Here is a 20,002-nt window from a genome sequence, read left to right on the forward strand (position 1 = left end):
TGTTCTCAGCCTTTAGCCCGAGGGTTTTCACACCGGAGCAGTGCTGCTTGTGCTTGGCATCGCAGGCAGGAGGCAAACGTCCTGGCTCCCAGTCCATCCCCGTGGCCAGCAGGCTGGTGCAGGGCTGTGCTTTCACAGACACCTGCTCATCAGGCTCCTCGGTATTCGCAGGAATGGGACAGCAGCAGAGCAGCTGCATCCTGGGAGACGGTCCCTTCTGGTCCTTGTCAGGGACATCTTTTAGCCAATTATGGACAGGAAACAAGCTGAGGATGTTTTAAACGTTGCAAAATATCAGTTGAGCCCCTGTGAAGCAGCTGGGCCAGACACGTGGATTTCAGGGCAGTGTGGGATCTCGAGTGAGACCGAAGAATCCCCCAGACGGCACGCTGTGAAACGCACGGTCTGCAGCGTGCTCCCCACGCCTCGGATCTGACACTGCTTTCTATTTTTATTCAGTCACTAAGAAACAATAAGGAGGGGAACTATTTATGGGAAAGTAATTGAACTCCGGAGGAATCGGGAGGTAAGCAGTGCCGGGGGTGCTCTAATCCCCAGGGCTGCACTTAGAGCAGCATGAGATGTTTTGTGGAGAAGCTGAGCTCAAGACTCCCCTCTCCCTCCATTCCTCACACCCCTTTGCTCTCACTCCCCTCTTGGGCTCCGTTTTAGCAAAGCACTGCTGTGAGACAGGGCTGGGGGAGCATCCAGCAGAGCCTGGGGAAGGAGGACTTTGGTTTAGAAGATAAGCTGTGCAGTAGTTGGTTTCAAGAGTCCACCAAATAACAGCTAATCAAGAAATCATTTTTAGCTCACACACCACACTCACAGAACTTCAAGATTTTAGCTAGGCTGACAATCCTCAATTTCTGCTTAAATGTCTACCTAGTCTCGAGTTCCAAGTGTTTTCTAAAAGTCACACAATCCGGCCAGTGGCACACAAAGATGGGTGGATACAGCAGCCCAAACAGCACTCAATCATAAAAGCAGGCACAGAAGATTAACAACACAGAGAGGTTTTTAAGGAACCCACACGAATAAATGCAGCTCAGTTCATTTATGGCATCACTTGTTTTGAAAGCTGCGGCTGATCTCACATTTGCAAGAACAAGACACTGTGTAGTACAGAGCCCTGGTCTGTGGGCTGCATTGTGGAGGGAGCTGGGGCCACAGAAAATGGGAAAGCAACACAAAGAAACAATGGAAATGATTGGCACAAAGACCGCAACAAGACTCAACAGCACCGCTGGCATTTCGTTCGCTTTCAGCCAGAGAGGAGGGGGGAGCCTGCCACATACAAAAGCCTATTGAAAAGGTGTTTGTCCGAAGAAGTGGTGCCAAGATTTAGTTAGACTGGGCTCCAGCTGACTTAAAGACCTCAAGAGAGGGGTTACAGAGCTACACTTCACTGATCGGCAGAGAGGAGCTATGATATGTAGGCGCTTACTAAGAAGGCACAGGTTGGAGAGGGAAGTTCAGGGTAAGAGATCTGCTTAAAGACTGAAAGGCATTCTAGACAGTCAAAAAATAGTGGAAAGCAGAGATCAGAGCAGGCAAAAGAAGTCAAAGGATGAAAAGTTTTTTAAAAAAGCACACATAAAATAGGAGAGAAAGCAGGAGTCCAAAGGTGGGTCCCAAGCCAGCCCATCCGAATTTCAAAGCCTCCACAAGCTTCAAAAGCAGCAGTTTCCAGCTTTACTCGCTCTAGACAAAAACACAAGTGTCCCTTTCCAGCGCAGCCGGGCTGTGTCCTGCACAGGGCTGTGATCACAACAAGATACAACAGTAATACCTGACATTGCTGTGCAAGGAAGCAGCAAGAACTACACAGAATGCAACGAGTGCCACGAACAACTCGCACCTCTCAGCTGAAAAATGCTGCTCAGAATAATTATTAGCATCTTAGTTGCAAGTTAAATTAACTAGAGTTCATTCTCTGCATCAGAGGAAGGGCCCAGAGTTCAACTTCTTGCTTATAAAAAGCAGCCAATGTCAAAACCAAAATGTTTTAGATTCCTCTGTCAACATCATACACTATGGAGAGAGGAGAAGAACGGAATGTGGTGCTTGAGTAGATGGTGGAGAGCTGAACTAGAAAAGCAGCGCACCAAATACCTCCTTTCAAGCTCTATCTTTCAAAAGACTGGCAAAAAAAAGATAGAAGTATTTGGTAGAAACAAGCACCTGCTGTTCAGAGCGGAGAGCTGGAGACAGAGGACGGCTTCAGGACCTTTGTGGAATGAGTTTATGCAGAAAGACAGGCCGTGAACATTGGTCTCCTCCTCCTGAACGCAGCAAACAAGAATAGCCCTTTTCTTCTCCTCCTGTTTGTGCAGCTGGAGTCTCGCTGGCAAGAGGGGAAGGAAAAGGAGCTTGAATTCTGAGAAAGAAAAAGCCAACAAAAAGCAGTGAGTTCTTGGGAAAAGCAGCCTATCTCCTAGACTTGTGCATTAAGGCTTTCGCTTTGTTCTTGGATTCGTGTTCAGACATATCATTTGCATTCCCCGCTCACTCCTTCCTCATCCTCTTTTATCATTATGTGGCAGGAGTAAAGGGGTTTTGTAAAAAAAAGAAATTATAAACATTTGATAATACAACTAAGAAATAGAACAGCCACCTACCAGCTCCCACAGCACACCTCAGCCGCAGGAGGATATTGGCTACAGGGTGGACAAAGCCTGGTTTTTGTAAGGCTTGGATGGAAATTGTAACTTACCACCCGTTTTTGTCAGTCAGCTCTGTATCTGCTGCTCTGGCAGCCCAGACAGCTCCTCTTTGCTAGAGGCAACAAATAAACACCGTGTTGAAAGAACATACAGCTGTTACCCAGGAACATACTCACCAGATTTGTCTTCAAGTTTAAAAAAAAAAAGGCATGGTACATTATTTTCCTAAAGCAAGTGAAAGAAAGAGATAACAAACTCGAGCAAATTGCCCCATCCAGCTGCTGAGCAGAGCACCAAGGTCCACCAGATTATTTCTTCAAAGTTACCACCACTGGATTTTGGTTAGAGACACACAGAACCTTGGTTTTACCATAGAAACACTTCTAGTGTCAGTATTTATTTTACCTTAATATACATTTATACAGGCCATAATAAAAAGGCTATTACGCAACAGTTCAGTGAGTTATTACCTAGTTTTGAGAATGATGCATGCAATTACAAAGGAGAGGTAGAAACACCGTATTAAAGACCTAAAAATACAAACATTATATAAACAAACACTTTCAAATTAACTGTTGGAATTTCATACAGATAAATAAGGTAAAAAGTACATTACTCTTGTCAAAGTAAAGGAAACACATGGTTATCCGAACACTGAAACAATATTTTGATGTGTAAGCCCTGTACAACTTTGTCCAACAGTTCAGACCACTGTGTTTAAGAGGATTAAAATGATTTTGTCCTGGAGAATGGTTTATTCAAGTATTCAAGCAGTTGAGTAACAAAACAAAGTCCCAAAAATAAAGTATAGGAACCATTTCCAGAGAAGCTGATCTGCCTAAATACTTTGCAAATCGCTGTCTGGATGATCTCATGGGATGCTCAGAATGATAATGCCTATAAGGCTAAATGACGCTTCCCACCTCTCCCCCCAAATGCACACATAATAATCCTGATTTTTCACACACTGTATGTAGACATTCTACATCAATTTATCAGCATCTCCAACCTCACCATTATTTTCCCATTTTGCATGGTTCCTCGCAGAACCTTTCAGTTTACAGTATTTATTGTAATACTGCCCGAGAGACAAACTACAGAGAACTGTCATCACACCCCTAGAGACTGCAGGCACTAATGCACCTATTGCATGCACAACAAAAGATGCAACCAAATCTATATAAAAAGCAAACAACCAGCTCAACATTGCTATTACAGAGAAAGTCCAGAGCAGTAGTTACTCAAGTATTAGACAAATAGGTATAAAATGGAAAGGTTCACATGAATACAAGTTTTTACAGTTTGTTTGAAAGTCTTCTAGAAGCTACATTTGAAATTCTGAAAAGAATTTTATGTACACTGAAATGGAATTCAGCCAAGTCCATTGTGCCTTCTTTCTCTAATTTTTTTTTATATATATATAGTTCTTTGAAAATGAATATACAGTTGCTTTAGTAAATTAGTGCAAAATAAAATATTTTGGAAGAAGATCATCAAATTGTATCCGCATCAGATGAAAACTCACTGGGGATTCTGCACGGGTGGAACGCAATTTCTTCCGTTACGACCGTTCCCCGGTGTAAAAGCGCTTTCTTGCCATCCCTTCGCATGACAAGCTGAACCATGTTTACAACATGTGAGCTCCAACGCGAGCCAGCTTTGCCCCAAAAGCTTCCGACAGTACGTGCACGTGGTTCGGGTTTCCCACATTCACTCAGCCACATCTTACTGACAACTTAAAAAGTATTTTCCACAAACTTTTGAGGGAATCTTCTGAGGGAAATGTCTTTTTGTACCTGATGCAGAAGGATCCACTCTATAAACTCCATAAGGAAAAAAAGAACCAACAAACCTGATCATTCAAGTTCAAAGCACACTTACGAAGATCAATTTGAAATGTTAAGAGAGATTCTTTTACATTTTAGGAAGAAAAAGGAGCTGCTGGATTGGTAAGGCAAGTGTACTTTTGGAATTTCTCCTCTTTGAATACGCTGCTGTTTCTTTGGTAGTCACCACAGAAATATAAGAAGCATCTTCCACGTGGGGCAGAACAAGGACAACAATGAAGCCGTAGTGAAAAAAGTGCAGTATCACTGATGTGGTCCCTTATGTTCACACCATCTGGTCCTCGGGATATCCCTACTGCTCGTACACAGCCACTGTGCTATAGCAAAGCGCGGAAAGCCTTCGCTCGATGCTTGATTTATCTGCAGAGGGGTAAAAAAATAGGTGATGACTTCAGTGTTATTTTACATTAATTCCATGCAAATTTCAATACTTTCATTATTCGACAAACTTACACTTGTGTACATTTTCGATATCTGCAGGGTCTTGCAGTATTTTAGTCAGTCCTTCCAGCAGCAGGGCTGCCTTGTGGTATCGATACGTAATATCCTCAGTGTGCTGAAACATCTCATCCAGAGCTGCTGACTGAACCTGGAATCAATCAGAAGATTCAGTTACATAAACTGCGTTAGGTAAGTAATGAAATGAAAGATTCAAATGGAATGATATGAAAGTGTCGTTATGAAACTATTTTTGAGCCTTAATTTAGCTGATCTGTTTTTATAACTGTAAGACAACAAAAAGTTTGAGAGAACGGAGCACCTGTGCTGTATTAAATAAGGGTATTCCGCACATGTGAGCTATAAAAGCACTTTTTGATCTTTCGTGTTTACGTGTGTTACAATATTGAATAAATATGCTTGTTCTTACATCTACATTCTCCTGTAAAGACGACAAGTTAGTTGTACATGACTACACCATTATCAGGGTGAAACACAATATTTGCCTGTGTCTTTGTGTGACAAGTGTGTTAAAAAGATGTCCCTCTCACCACAAAAGCAGTGACGTTTCCTATATGATTACTGCATCTGCTCCACACCAAAGTTTATCAATTACATGAAAAATCTTCTGCATGTTTGCTACTGGTTGTGCTTTGTACGGACAGGCTGATGTTCTTCAAATGGAGCTGGTAGCTGGATGAAGCTGTTATTGTTGCTTCCAGGCTTTAGTGAGCGTTAGTGGGGGAGATTTCAGTGCACAGGCCGGGAGGCTGAGGAACTCATTTCCTGGTGTTTATGTACCAAATGTGCTGATCTGGGGGAAACGTCCCCGAGGAACAGCATCTGCCAGGAACTTCAGCCACAGTTAAGGCAGGGCAGGAAAGAGAGTGAAAAACTAACAAAAATGACCACGAGCAGAATTCTGGTAACATACATTCTCTTTTCCTGTTATGTAGAAAAGGTATGTGAGAGAAGGAAGCAATTCATCTCAATGTCCTCTCATTTAGGTAAAAGGAGTGGCTTACCATTTCTACAGCACAGCTGTAGATGAGTTTCTCCGCAGTTACGCTGTTGATTTCATCAATGAACCTTTGCTTGTCCGAAAAGAACCGATTCAACTTTTCCGTTAACTTCTTGCACATGCTGATACAGAATTTGTATCTCTCATTGAGGCTTTTCACAACTAGAAGAAAGGTAAGAAGAAATTAAAAACAAAAACCAACCCAACAACAACATAACCTAAGTTCAGCTTTTCCCAGCACTAGCAAAGTCAACCTGTTTAAACTTGTGCTTTTATTGATCTACTCTGCCTCTTCTATGAACTCAGTATGTATCAAACATTGTCAAGTTAGTAACTGCCCATTTCTTAACGTTTTCTGGCAGTATCTTTGTTAACTATCAAAATTGTGCAATTTTACATATCTACAATTCTCCTGTACAGAAGAAAACAAACAAATGTTGCAACCTAAGCTTTCTGAGTGACGGATCAGCAACGAAAATCCACAAGCAAAGCAAATTAGATTATGTTGCGTATACCTTGCTTAACAGCGGTAGATGGGTTCAGCTTCCCCGATTTGACCTGTGCTTTGGCAAGATGCAAAGAAGATGCGAGTAACTGGGCCGCTTTCATATATAACACCAGCTGCTCTACTTGTCTAGAGAGGAAGGGGGGGAAAAAAAGGAATTATGTATCAAAAGACCTTTCTTGAACACATTCAAGCCATGGGCAGGCAGCACTTTTTAATCACAACCCTACACAGGGCCCAGTAGCGGCAGCAAAGGAAGACAGATGTTTAAAATGCAACTCCACCCTTCCCTTCACAAACGCTCTGTCACAAGTGGAGAGTACATCTGCTCATGCAGGAGCTGCAGCAGCAAATACAAACTGCTTTAATGTAGACACTTTCAAAAGGAACATTTATTTGTGGGGACGCACTGTCCGAGGTCAATGTCTTACCACAAGCGACTGGGTGTACTTTTCTCACAGTGTCATTTCCTATGCCACTGGAATTCTGAGTTGTGAAAAGCAAACACTTTGCAGGTGGTTTGTTATTTTATGTTTTTTTTCAGGAAAAAGGCAGGAAGTGGAACTGCCCTTTCCCACCACTCCAAATTTCTCATATTTCTCCTTGCTTCTCATTTTGTTGATTGGTTCCACTAAAAAAGGTCAAATTTGGACACAGTCTCCCCCTTCCCAACCTCAACCCCAGTGCTACCGCTTCAGCCTGGCCAGCAGGAACAGGAGAGGGCTCAGACCTGGCAGAACCTGGAACACAAGCTCCAGGCTTAGAAATGCTCTCCTGCACCTCCAGCCCAAACTCCTCACCACTTTCCCCAACTTCTGTGCCAGGACAGAAAACACTGTCCTTTTATTTGTCTGCTAGCAGCTGTCTCTCTATCCTTCCGATCTGTCTTCTGTTGTTAAAAATGTTTTCCTATAAAACGTTCTAGACAGTAAAACAACCGCTCCCAACAAAAAGAGGGCACAGTTTGCCTGAATACATTTTTGATGTATTCAACATTCACTAATTCTCTTGATATTATTTGACCGCATACTTACCCCCATTCTTTGCTTAGCTGGCTGATCTGATCAACAACTATGCTCTCTTGGATTTGGTACAGCGACACTGCAGAAGTACACAGGTCTGGGTTTCCTCCTCGTACTGCCGTCAGATCCAGAACACATTCTGTAAATGTCAGCATCATGTTTAGATGACGCAGTGTATCTGTATGTTCTCTCTGTCAGAGGGAAAGACGACAACAATTTAACCATTATCAGCCGTAAGGCAAATGAGTACACTTAAAACTCTTGCTAATCATTTGAGGATTTCTTGGTATGTCAATTCCAGGCAGAAATCACACTGTAGCAGAGTCAGCACTAGGGACTCCAGAACCAAACGGGTCCAAACAGACCAACAAACAGTAACTTGTTCTGTCTTTGTTAATGATTTCAAGATACTGTAGCTTATCCTTAAGAGTCTTTCAACAAAGCCAAAGGAATTCGGACATGGAGTTCTATGTTTGTTGAAACCTGAGCAACTAAAGAAATCACAAGTGGGACATATTACTTCTTACTGTATTATCAGCAACCCAAAAATATGCTCGGCACTTGTACGAGAAACCAGAAGGAACATTTGGTTTTTATTACATAACAGACCTGATACCTACAAGAGAACTGATGTAAAGTTTCATACTGATCTGCTTCACTCTAATTTACACTTAGACCTGGAATTACACTGTGTTAAATGGTGGCTGTTGCCAAACTTTACAATTTAAACTAAACAGCTTCAATTGGAGATAACTCACTGCTGCTTGGAGACTAAACACATACTACATTCATAGTCTCTGCTCAAAAAAATTAGCCATCAAAACTAATCAAACATATCTTATCAATATTTATAATCTTTTCATTAGCAATGCAGATCTAAATAAATTTTAAACTCTGCCTGTGGGAAGAATACAGCGTACTGTCAAACATTCATGTTATAACATATAGATTTGATAGGGATCCAAACACCTTCCAGCAAGATGTGAATGACAAACCAGAACAGCAATCTGCCTTGTGAAATTTACAGTCCAACGATAACATTCTGGTGAAAGATTACCCCAATTTGGGTTTTTAAAGTATCACTCCTCCACACATTTTGAAAAATAGAGGACGCTCTTCCCACAAGTAGGATTTAATGTCATCCACTGGCTGTGAAGAAGTGGTTAAAAACAATGGCCAGAGGAACATTGCTGCTGTCAGCACCCACGTCCAGAGACTTGGCACTAAACCAGAGGCCTCTCTGGAAGGCTCCGGTGAACAAAAGCAGCCACGTGCCTTTGGTTACTTATTTGAACACATTAAATACCAGGAGTAACTACCAAAGAGAAATTAGCCACAGTTGACACAGGAATATTTTTGAGATCTTAAAAAGGAATACGTGAGATAGTGAAGAGGAAACTACAAAGTGCGCTGAGCAGTCCCATTTTTACCATGTCTCTGTTTTAGCAGCATTATACATTATAAAACATTAAATTATTTTTTCTATACCTCCATTAAAGTTTCCTCAGGCAATTCGGGAGCTTCAAAAGTGATAAAGCCCTCTAAGCTGGGAGGCGAAGTACCATAAGGCATGTACTTCAGACTCGGAGCTGCCTCGGCTCCCGGAGGAGAAGAACCCATATAAATACCAGGAGGAGAGCCCATATATACACGGCCACTAGTAGAGCAGAGAGACCCTCCAGAACTGTTTGATCCAACTACAAGAAAAATAACACATACATTCAGTCTAAAAGGTGGTTCCATCTCACAGCGCTGGGGCTGCGGATGACAGCAAATGAAAATCAGTAGTCATCACCGATTCGTTCTCGGCAGGCTCTCCTCACCGTTCCTTGCATCGCTCTGTAGAGAATGCAAGGGCTACACCTTAATGAAAAGTGACTTTTTATAACACAAATTCTGGGAAACGATTGACAGGGATTCCAAGGCAGACAGTCCAATGGTACAGAGCAAAGGTTGTGCGACAGTTCACAACAGCACGCTGCTGCAGAGCCCTGCTCATCGCGAGCAGACGGAGGCCTTCGCCTTCAGATCTCTGAGATTTGGCAACACAGCTGCCACGTACGGGAATGCAGGCAGCTCACAGCCCTTATGTGCTGCTTCTGGTACAATGAACAGCAGCAGGCAAAAATGCAGCATCAGAAATCTAACTTTTCCTCTCCACTTTTGTCATAAAGATCTATTCTATGTCCTGTGGTGGAGTAAAGCTGCATACACAGGAGGTTGCCCACCATTGTATTGTAAATCCACACCCCTGGCGCTCTCTTTAGGAGAGGAAAAGGCAGAGGTTGTCTGATCTTAATCTACTTTACAGAGCACTTTTACTGTACAGCCTAGAGGAGCCGTTGCACGAGGCAGTAAGCAGAAGTGGACAAGCCTAAATACCGCTTGAGGACAGTCTATAGTTAGGAAAGTCTTACCTGAGGTGGTTCTTGTTCTGAGGACCATATGGGTGCAGGTGGGAGGGGTGGCACTGCTCGGAGGGGACCCGACAGTAAACATGACAGCCCGAGAACTCGCCCCGCTTCCCACGGCAGGAGGTGCCACTGCAATTCCATAGGCCCCTGCCGGAGCTGCAAGAGGAAATTGCAGCAAGTGAGTCTCTATTACATATAATCATACCACTAAGTAATTATGTGCAGCAAACTGGAACACAGCAACACAACGTGCTTTGATGTTAATCCAAGACTTGGACTGGTTAGAAGTTCTGACAGCAAATAAAACCAGCTGAGTGGACAGACTTGGTGATACACAAAAAGAGTCGAGATGCAGCCTTCAAGTATCTATTTTTTACTTCCAATCTCTCTCTGCCTAAAAAAAGAGCAACGGAGGCTCTCTGAGAGCCTGAGGACAATGCCATCCCGCAGCAAGATATTAATACAAGAGCAAAACTCTCAAGGCAGAGCACAACAGGTTTGGGGGGTAACAGAGCAGCCCTGTCTGCAGAACCAAGGTGAGAGCTCCTGGTGGCCACTTAGGGCAAGGGACAAGCTGGGGGAGGGAGGAGGAGAAAAATGACCCAGAATTACATAAATTGGCTTTCATGTGAAAACAAGGCAGAATTAGGAAATGAAACAGCAAACAACATGGTATTAAAAATAAAACCAAACCGAAAAACCAAACCCCTCTAACCAGTATAGGCAGTTGAGATATTTCTGTGTGAGCACAGAAATAGATATTTTATTGTCTCAGTTATTTTTAAGGCTATGCTAAAGAAACGGAACATATTCCCTTAAAGATTTTTTTTTAAAAAGCCTTCTGTACTGAGACTAAAAACTGTCAGAGCCCATTACCAAAGCTGGAAGCAGAACTGCATCTGGTTGGCACTCCATAAAAACCCCAGCACATAAAGACAATGCGGATGTTTCAGTGTGTTCCTTACCCGTGTCCATTGGTCGCTCTGTGTTGAGACTGTCCGTACTGCCCTGATACAACTGGCCACCAAGGGTCGTCTTTACCTGTTGATCTGACAGCTTCCCAGTACTAACAGACCTAGACAGAAAAACATATGAATTCACAAAAATGTTCTTTTCAGCAAGATTTTCCTAACTGACTTGAAACCAAGGCTGACTTTCAGATTCTTGGTATTTATTACAGAGAACTCTTCAACAAAAATGCAGAAAATCTCAACATTTCACAGTTCACAGAGCGAACCATAGAGACTTTGTCTCAAAAATTTATATTGCAAACTTTATCGTATAAATTTTTCAAGCAAAAACTGAACAGGACAGAGGCAATGAAAATTCCATATTCAGATAATCAAAACAAAAGAGAACTAGACAGCAACACAAAGTGCTGCAGGAAGTCCACTCTATATTTATACACAGTACAAAATGTTTTTGTTGTACGCAAACTTCAGCATCTCCTCACAGCGAGCTTTCTGCATGCAATGTACATTCTTCTGCCAAGTCACCCACCCAGCTTTACAGGTTATAAATCCTACAGTGCCCACCTGCCAAATGTGGTTTTACTGTGCTGCTCTCCTGCTTGCTTTTCAGCTCCTTGGGTCGAGTGGAAGTGCGTGAAATCCCTTGGGTCGGTGATGTCTTTAGGCTGCAAGGGAGTCTCTCCCAAGCCCTGGCGATTAGCCAGGGCCAGCAAGTTTGAGGACGCTTGAGTTTTAGGTATTTTGAAAGGAGCTGTTGCCTTTAAGAATCAAGACCAAGAAGCCAAGTTAGAACCCCAAAATGTTCTTGGGAATTGTTTCAAGCAGTGTGTCATCACTTTACATTTTACTGACAGTGGGAACTTAACAAACCTTAGTAGGAGAGCCAATGATGGTTGGTAAGGGAGTTTTGAACAGCCAGTCTGAACTCCTGGGTGACGATCCCATGTGTTTGGTCGGTGATGTTCCCAAGCTACCCGGCCTACTCGGTTGTGGAGAATGACTGTATCCATACCCAGCATAGGATGGGCACACTGGGTCTGAATGCTGTTTTCTGAGCTTCTGCTTGTTTTGGTAAATATCTGTAAGAGTAGGAGCACTCTGCAACCTCGCTCCCATCAAAAGTGACTGAGGAGACGGAGATGGTGGTATTGGAGAACCTGTGGGGATGGAAAACAATGAAGGAAAATTCTACTTGCTTGGAAACTGTATCGATGAAGCCCAAAATGCCAGAGATCAACATTAAGCTGAAAGGAGATAGGACTGTAAATATCGCGAGATGTATGTGATCATCAGCTTGCTAGATGGCAAGGAGAACGGATTTAGCCTGTCGGCTCTTCGAACTAAGGCTACATTACACTGATGGGACGTTTGAGCTGCCAAACAGGCAAGATTTCAGGGTGACAGCTGTACTGGCAGCTGCGGTACCTCTGGCAACCTGCATCGAGACAAATAAAGTGGTTGGATTTGGCAGGAATGGCATAACCGATACTGAAATTTCAAGTGTAGCCGCCAAGACTGTAGGCTGAATAGAGGTTCTAAAGTACTGAAATTATAGTCTTGCAAACAAGTGCATGAATGCAACATCGCATGTTAATGACTTGTTTTGTACATAACGACTTCATTTGCAGCCACAAAAGGCAGCTCATCTCATGGCTTCTGCAGCAAAATTGGGTATTATAAAGAACCAAATTATTCCAATGAAACAGTTTGGGATCATTACTTTGGGCAGTCATTTACTTTTCAGCCTGCCAGACCAAATCTTACGAACATCTCACATACTCAAAGGTGCCCTTCCCCTTTCAAAATAAGGAACTTGAAATTTGATGAAATGGTCTCTTCCTTGTGGTATGTTTATGTCTCATGATGAGGAACTGTGCACAGTTAAACAGTACATAAGACTTCAGCTTTATGGCCACAGCTTCCCAGATAAAACGCCTGTCTTTGCAACCTCGAAGAGCTGACACTGAAGTGACAATTGCACTATAAAAAAAGAAAAAGGCAAAATGAAAGTGAACCGTAATGAGACTTTCAAGAGCTGGCCAAGACAATCTTTTGAAAAAGGCTCCGTGTCGTACACGTATGCTCAAAAAAACTATCACAAACCCTTTGCAGTTTGCTCAGTGAAGTGCCCATCTGTTAAGACACATCTTTCAACCTCCTTAATCCTATGCTTTTGCCAGTTAGATTCCGAATATGAGCTACTTCATCTTGATTTCATTCCACTCCATTAAACAGTAGGTTTCAGAACAGCCTTTCCGCCTGCAGCTCCAGGAGCGGGATCGAGTCTATTTCTCATTAACTTCCCAGCCAAGAATTCGCTTGTTCAAAATCCCTCTCGTAGCACCGAAAGTCCTCACCTGTTGTTTCAGAAACCAGTCTTAAATCTCACCTGTTACTGTTCTGTGTTACTGCCACCATAGGAAGGCTTCTGAATTAGAAGTTTGTCATCTGCTGCCACTGGCAGCGAGAGCAACTCAATTAGTTCAGAAGCTACATTACAACAGAACCTCCAGTCCTTAGAAATTCTCAGTACAGATGACCTCACTTCACCCAGCAGCAAAAGACAGCTTTCCCAGAGCCACTGAAATGCTGAGAAACAGACTTGCTGCAGTTTGTGGTATGTTACAAACAGAAATACCATTGCAGTCATTTGAAATTGAGGAAAAGAATGCAGGAAGCAGATGAAGAAATGAAACATTAAATACCCTTAGAGCCATAAAAACAGTGCTGTGGTCTGTTACAAGTCAGTTTAACACTGGCGAAGTCACTAAACCAACAGCCCTACAAAATGCTATCCCAAGAAAAGACGCAGCCAAAAAGCATACACAGCTTTGGATTCTCTTCACATACTTTTTTCAAGAGACTATTTCAAATCTGAGGATTCGCTCGTTCCTCATCTTCTGCTGAGACTGACAATGGCACAGCAATTACAAAGGCAATTTGTGAGACATCATAGATCTTATTTCATATGGATGAAACCATTCCCAGATATTTTAAATATGTCTACTTCAAGACTGAGGGCCCTGTCATCTCCAGATTATTTTGGAAAGTGTTTAAATAGGGGAAAAAACCCACAATACAGTTTCAAACACCACATCTTAGAAAGTCAAAATAAACAGTATACCTAGCATTTTAGTTAAAGAAACTGCACCCAAAATATGCACAGAGCAAAAGAACATGTTGCTGAATTGCAAATTCTTATGCCTAATCCTTCTGGCATCACACTGTGATTCCATCTTGAACAGTCTCAGAACATCTTCAAGTCCTATTTCTCCTTGATTTTCTTTTTTCCTGCTGGCATGCCACGATAATTTACGACTTGGAAAGCTTACTGAATGCTTAGCAACACTAACATCAGATCCCAGTCGATTTCCTAGGGGAATGATGAAAACACGTTGCACACTGTACACTGACAGTTCTGGAGCGGTATGACAGAGCTGCTCTAGCAAAACCAGATTCTGGGAAGCATGTTACTACCATTCATTGTAATCCAGCCACCTCCATCCCTGTTTAAAGACAGACATCGTCACAGTTGCTTTTTCATCTTGAGAAACAAACTTCAGTCGCACTCTTATTGTGTAGGGAATTAGTTATGGGGAGAAGTGAATTGACAGAGCCACCACGGGGCTATGTTTCAACAGAAACTCGGCAAACCGCCTACCCAGTGTCCCTGTCAACCTGTACTAATGCACTGTTGGCTCTCCTCCCCCTTCACAAAACGCTGTAGAAACTCCATCAAAATAGCACCCGACGCACTGACCAAAGTCACTCACCTGAGAAGTTTCTACTCCTTGACTCGTGTCCTTGAAGTTGGCCGCAACAACAGTGTCCAAGCTGCTCGGGGATGGTTCCAACTAAGCAAACAAAACCAAAACGTGAATTTATACTTTATACTTCACCTACAGGTGAAGGCGAAGCAAAATAAACCCTACTGGGTTTACTTCTGTAAGTCATTTAAAATAAATTATTTCTGCAGATGTGACCTAGCTGGGCAGATTTTAAGAGAATTTCAAGCAAGAATTAGTTTTCTGAATTACTGCTTGAGATAAACCTTCACTAACTGCCAAGAATGGACGGGCTTACCTAGTGGTGAAGGAGAATATGGTCTAGAAGACCCTGTGGACAGCCTGCGCCCGATGCCCTGGGCCGTGTCAGCGGGTACCGGAGAGCAGGAGCCCATCTTCATGAAGCCCATTGGGCTGGTATTTGAGCGTCTCACAACTCCAGCTCTAAGAGGGTGAAAAGTGCGGTTACACACACTATAGTAACTGTGGTTCCTCAATACAAGCTTCGGAATCCCCTAAGCAGTATAATGATCAGTTAAATACTGATATTTAAAGAGAAAGCTATGACTTGAAGCTTATTAAGCTAATAACTTCAGCTAAACTTCCCATACTGAAAACAAGCAAGATTTAATTCCCTTTTTTTCATACAGTGTTTTTAATTTTTAATGCCATAATAGTCTGTTAACTGGAGAAAATGAAAACAGATATCCCTAAGTACATGGATTCCTAATTGTCAAACAACTCAATTATCAAATTTTTAATTTTACTATCAAGTGCAATGTATTGCTGCAAATGCCCATTTTTATGGTAGGAAAAGGAAGGAATCTACAACAAGGATTATGATAAAGTTTTAAACATTTTGTCTGGTATGCAGGTCAGATAACTGAAAACCAATTATTTAGAGGAAAGACACTTCTCCAAGTGAGGCAACTATTACAAAATCAGATATCCTGAAAAAATGCAAGGACCCATAGGTTTTGTTTTTGTAAAGATCTCTAGAGTTCTGAGTAATCTGAGTCTTTAACCTTCACCACCCTGGTCCTGTAGACCACAAGGCAGAGGATAAGCTGGGCACACTGGAGCTTTGTAATAAGATCAACTGGTTAACTAGCATGCCAAAAATTGTTTCCTTGATATTCTACAGAACAATGCGTTAATCTCATCACTACATGTGTGAAAACAAAACATAACCTATTACTGACTTTATGATGTAATGCCATATAATAGACAAAGAGGAATAAAGAACAAGACTTCATCTTTTTACCTTCTTGGGTTGCATTTGAGTGAAAGAACAAGTTCATTTTGTTTTCATGAAAAATGTCAAGTGCCCACCCAGCAATCTTGAGATTGTGAAGGACCATTATTTGTTATCATTAAAATATTTCTTTAGGATGTTTGTGTGTGGGGAAAAAAATTACATCAGCGAGAAAGCATGGACATCTGTCAGGGTACAAACACAAACTCGAACCAAGAAAAAGGAGTTAAAAACAAACCACAGAAACAAAAAAACACAGAAACAAGCCCAAACTCACCTTGGTGACCCGTGGGGGTTTGACATGGGGCTGGCAGTAGAGGAGAGGTTCTGTTCTATCCGCTGGTAATTCCGTAGCTGAGTGGGAACCGGGATGGGTGCCGTTTCGCTGCGGGGGGATATGGAAGGCTGACAATGCCTGAGGTTGAAAGGTATGGAGACAGGAGATGAATACAGGTAGACAGGTATCTCTCCGAATTGTACCATTGCTGAAATTGCTCAGATAATCTGGGAGACAGGCAAATAAGTTGCTTCTGCTCTTGCTGGATGCAATTTGTTCTTAGCTTCTCCTCATCTAGCTCTACCATTTCGCAGAAGACCAGGAACTGTGTGTTACTACCTGCCTCTCTCACACTGGTTAGTACCAGCCCAGGCACTCGGTCACGCACCGCAGCCACCTCCAGGTCCCTCGGGTTTCCTGCCCATCGGCCCGCGCTGTTTACCACACTCCAAAATAGCATTCTAGGAAAACCCGCTGCGCTAAGAACAGGAAGTTCAGCCGCGGGGCTGGAATGCGCACAAAAGCCACTAAAGCACGGCCAGAGATATCCCAAGAGACACGGTGAACTTGCAAAAGGAAAACATGTTATGTAAGCAACCCCTGATAAAATGACCAAAGCCACACACCTGAACGTTAAATCCACAGACCAGAACGGCAGATTAACATTACCCAAGTTCAACCGCAGTGTCAGTGCCCTGCCTTACCTCAGTGTACTGGCTGATAAGGAAATCATACCACTGCAATGTAATCAGTTACCAACACTTTAAAGGAAGAGAAAATTCAGTGGAATAAATTTCAATCTAATGGGCTTTTTTTGGAAGATAATTAGTATCTGGTCCTTTATTGATCATCTCTTCTGAGAAAGAAAATGCCAAAAAAGTTCTAGTGCAATCTCTAGAAAACAAGCAGTTACAGCACTCACTGCATGGCTACAGCTGGGTTTCTGGCTCTATTTGTCCCCTTCGCTTTGCTACCTCTGCAAATGAAATACTACTTCCTAACGGGCAGAGAACTTCCTTAGGAAAAGTTTTTTGTCCTTCAATTGCTACCCAGTTTCTAGATACTACAGAGTAACTTGGAAGTCAGCAGTGAGCAGGGTCAGTGGAAGATCTGAAACACAGCGAGGTGGCACAGGGCAGCTCCCGAAGCCCGACCTTGGGCAGAAGAGAAGCAGATGTTATTTAACCTGTGGCAGTGACACAGAGGAGGCCATAAAGGCACTTCAACTTTGAAAGGCCTCAGCGTGGAAAATGCCTTTTCCTGCTCTCCCACAGCCTTGCAGGTACAGCCGAGCGAGCTCTGTGAGCCACGAGTGATGTGGAGGCAGCGATGCTGTGTTGGCGTGGTGGGGAGGCACAGGGCAGTACTTGCCCGCCCATCAGGGCTCCCCAGCTCCAGCATCCCCCAGTCTGATGTGGTTTGTTACTGATTGGAGAAAACGCAACACAGATGCGTGCAGAGTCGCATGCAAATCTTGTTTCTCTGAGATCCAGAGAATAAAATTAGCAACTAACCACAGGGGAATGAACTGCCTCGACCTATTCTGCACATTCTGGCTGGAGCCTGAGAAGTGTTCCAGCTGCTTCTACTTAACATAAAGCAGCATAACTAAGGGGACAATTCATTCCGTTTGATCAACTAATCGGAAAGATGCACTGTTTCATTGGGCGGGGGGATAAAGAAAAATCACACACTATGGAATAACATTTCTCAGGAAATCAAAAACCAAAACCCCAAAGCAGCATCTTGGAGAACATCAGACACACACTCTGCTCCCTTCAGGCTGTGCCGCAAGCAGTCAAATTTACTCAACCAAAAACTAAATCAAGCTGTTATAGTACAAACAACAAAAGTCTGAACAGTACACACCTGTTTCTAATGATACAACTATTTAGCTCTTAACTTAGTGATGTACAAATAATTTAACTGGCAGATTTTCATAAAACCTGTAACTCTAAACACAATTTAAAATAGGAAATTACAATGTATTTCTAATATGTTGTACATGGCCAATCCAGAGCAGACAGATCTTTACAGAGAAACCACCCCCATTATCTGCCCTTAAACATAAAAGGTAAGACTAAAGCTGTATTGATAGTCCACATCAGCACATTTCACAAACTGCACAAAGATCAGCACAAAGTAGCAAACTTTCCTTGTGACAAGCATTTCTAAACAAATAATGCTGACCTGCAGCCCTGTAGTATTAGCATAAGCCAAAAATACACCCAACATAATAGCTTTATTCCTCATTTGGCTGCTCATCCTCTTTCTGTTTGTACTGAAAACATGATGAAATTAATCACTTGATCAAATAACAAATCTAACCCTTCTGTTTCAATATTACACAAGTAGTTAAACAGCATGATTAAGCTCTACATTTACCAATATAATAAAGATTTTGGGCACCACTGATGAATACCGGTTTTATTTCAAAATAGCAGAAACATCTACAATTATGTGGAAGAAAAAGGATTTATTAACGGTCCTGCTGATGGAAAAGCTGCAATACATGTTTATCTCCTTCGTGTGGCTTCTTTGGTATCTTGTGAGACACAAACACGAAATTCCCAGTAATCGCTTGCACAGAAGCCACACCCAGTTACCAAACACAATCCAGCCACAAGACACAAATCCAGAGCAATCTGGGATTTCTAAGTTCCTCTCCTCTCACAGCTACTTCTTAAAATGTACACAGCTTTCAACATCCTGACTCACTAAGCGAAGACTGTGCTGTGCTTTATAACACCAAAGAGGACGAGTCAGTTATGTCTCTGAAGTTTCTGCTTTCAAGCAGGTCAATATTTCAACAGACAGAAGATTGCTCTTCCCTTAAGGAATCTTTTAGGGGTTCGGAGCCAGAAGCCAGCTACGCAACCATCGGACATGACAATGCACTAAGTGCAGAGTGCCTGCAAAATCAGGTTGAGCTTCTATTTCAACTCAGATTACAGTAGCCATCCACAATTTAAAAAACCCAACATACATCAGCAGAGAATCCTTTTAAAAGAGAAAATGCGACATCACACACCTGTTAGGAGTACCAGAAGCAGTACTTCGAGAAGAGGCCGAGGATGGTTTCTGTACAGTTCCTGAGCTTCCTGAAATAGTTAGTGGCGACTGCCTGTGAAAACAAAAACCACTGTCAAGTGGCAGGTCTTCCATCAGAGAAACTACTGACTTCGCCGTAGACTTTCTGAATCTGAGCTGTTTACATGTTCATACCACATTCAATTTGGCATATTCCTTTAAATCCATAGACAGCTACGTAATCCCATCGGTGCCAACACCCCAGCAACCCCTTCTCCAGCTGCAGTATCCGTTTTAGAACATGAGACGTCTTCTGGACAGAGCTCAGCACACCTACCCTCCGCACAGCAAGAACTCGCTCGAAGCTCGTCTGCCAGCTGCGCCCAACGGCATGTCATCTACAGGAAGCACAACACAGTGAAAACCCTCGGCATGAAGCAGAATCTTAAAACAACACACATCTCCAATATTTCTGTTATAGAAATGTGTCAGAAGTGATTATTCCTATGAACATATTAAGTTTCCCACAAACAGTTTTATGTATGACGATAATTCAAATGTGACCAACAACAAAAATGTGACTGGGGAAGGCAGTTCTTTAACAAGTGTTTGTGGTTTGGTTTGGGTTTTTTGTGGGTGGTTGGTTTGTTTCTTTCTATACTAGTCATAATAATTCTACATTGTTTAAGAGTACAAGGTATCAGCATTGGGAAATTTACAATAACAAATCACAGAAACCCTTCAGAAATCAAGGCACTCATTTAGTAAACT

At 42.5% G+C, this 20,002-nt stretch overlaps 1 protein-coding gene across 1 annotated transcript in view; it reads right to left on the reverse strand.

Annotated features, from left to right (window-relative positions):
* Positions 1–4,805: 4,805 nt before the first annotated feature.
* ULK2 (unc-51 like autophagy activating kinase 2) overlaps positions 4,806–20,002 on the reverse strand; it is a gene marked incomplete at both ends in the record, with an annotated part of 34,497 nt that continues 19,300 nt past the window's right edge. The window contains 14 exons of the mRNA XM_080356953.1: positions 4,806–4,873; positions 4,967–5,102; positions 5,977–6,134; positions 6,488–6,606; positions 7,512–7,690; positions 8,988–9,196; positions 9,917–10,069; positions 10,879–10,988; positions 11,449–11,642; positions 11,755–12,041; positions 14,658–14,738; positions 14,968–15,113; positions 16,202–16,339; positions 19,569–19,629. Coding sequence (XP_080213079.1) covers positions 4,806–4,873; positions 4,967–5,102; positions 5,977–6,134; positions 6,488–6,606; positions 7,512–7,690; positions 8,988–9,196; positions 9,917–10,069; positions 10,879–10,988; positions 11,449–11,642; positions 11,755–12,041; positions 14,658–14,738; positions 14,968–15,113; positions 16,202–16,339; positions 19,569–19,629 — 2,039 coding nt within the window. The remainder of the gene's footprint in view (positions 4,874–4,966; positions 5,103–5,976; positions 6,135–6,487; positions 6,607–7,511; positions 7,691–8,987; positions 9,197–9,916; positions 10,070–10,878; positions 10,989–11,448; positions 11,643–11,754; positions 12,042–14,657; positions 14,739–14,967; positions 15,114–16,201; positions 16,340–19,568; positions 19,630–20,002) is intronic.

Source organism: Nesoenas mayeri (genome assembly GCF_963082525.1).
Source record: "Nesoenas mayeri genome assembly, chromosome: 20".
In the NCBI taxonomy this organism is placed as follows: domain Eukaryota; kingdom Metazoa; phylum Chordata; class Aves; order Columbiformes; family Columbidae; genus Nesoenas; species Nesoenas mayeri.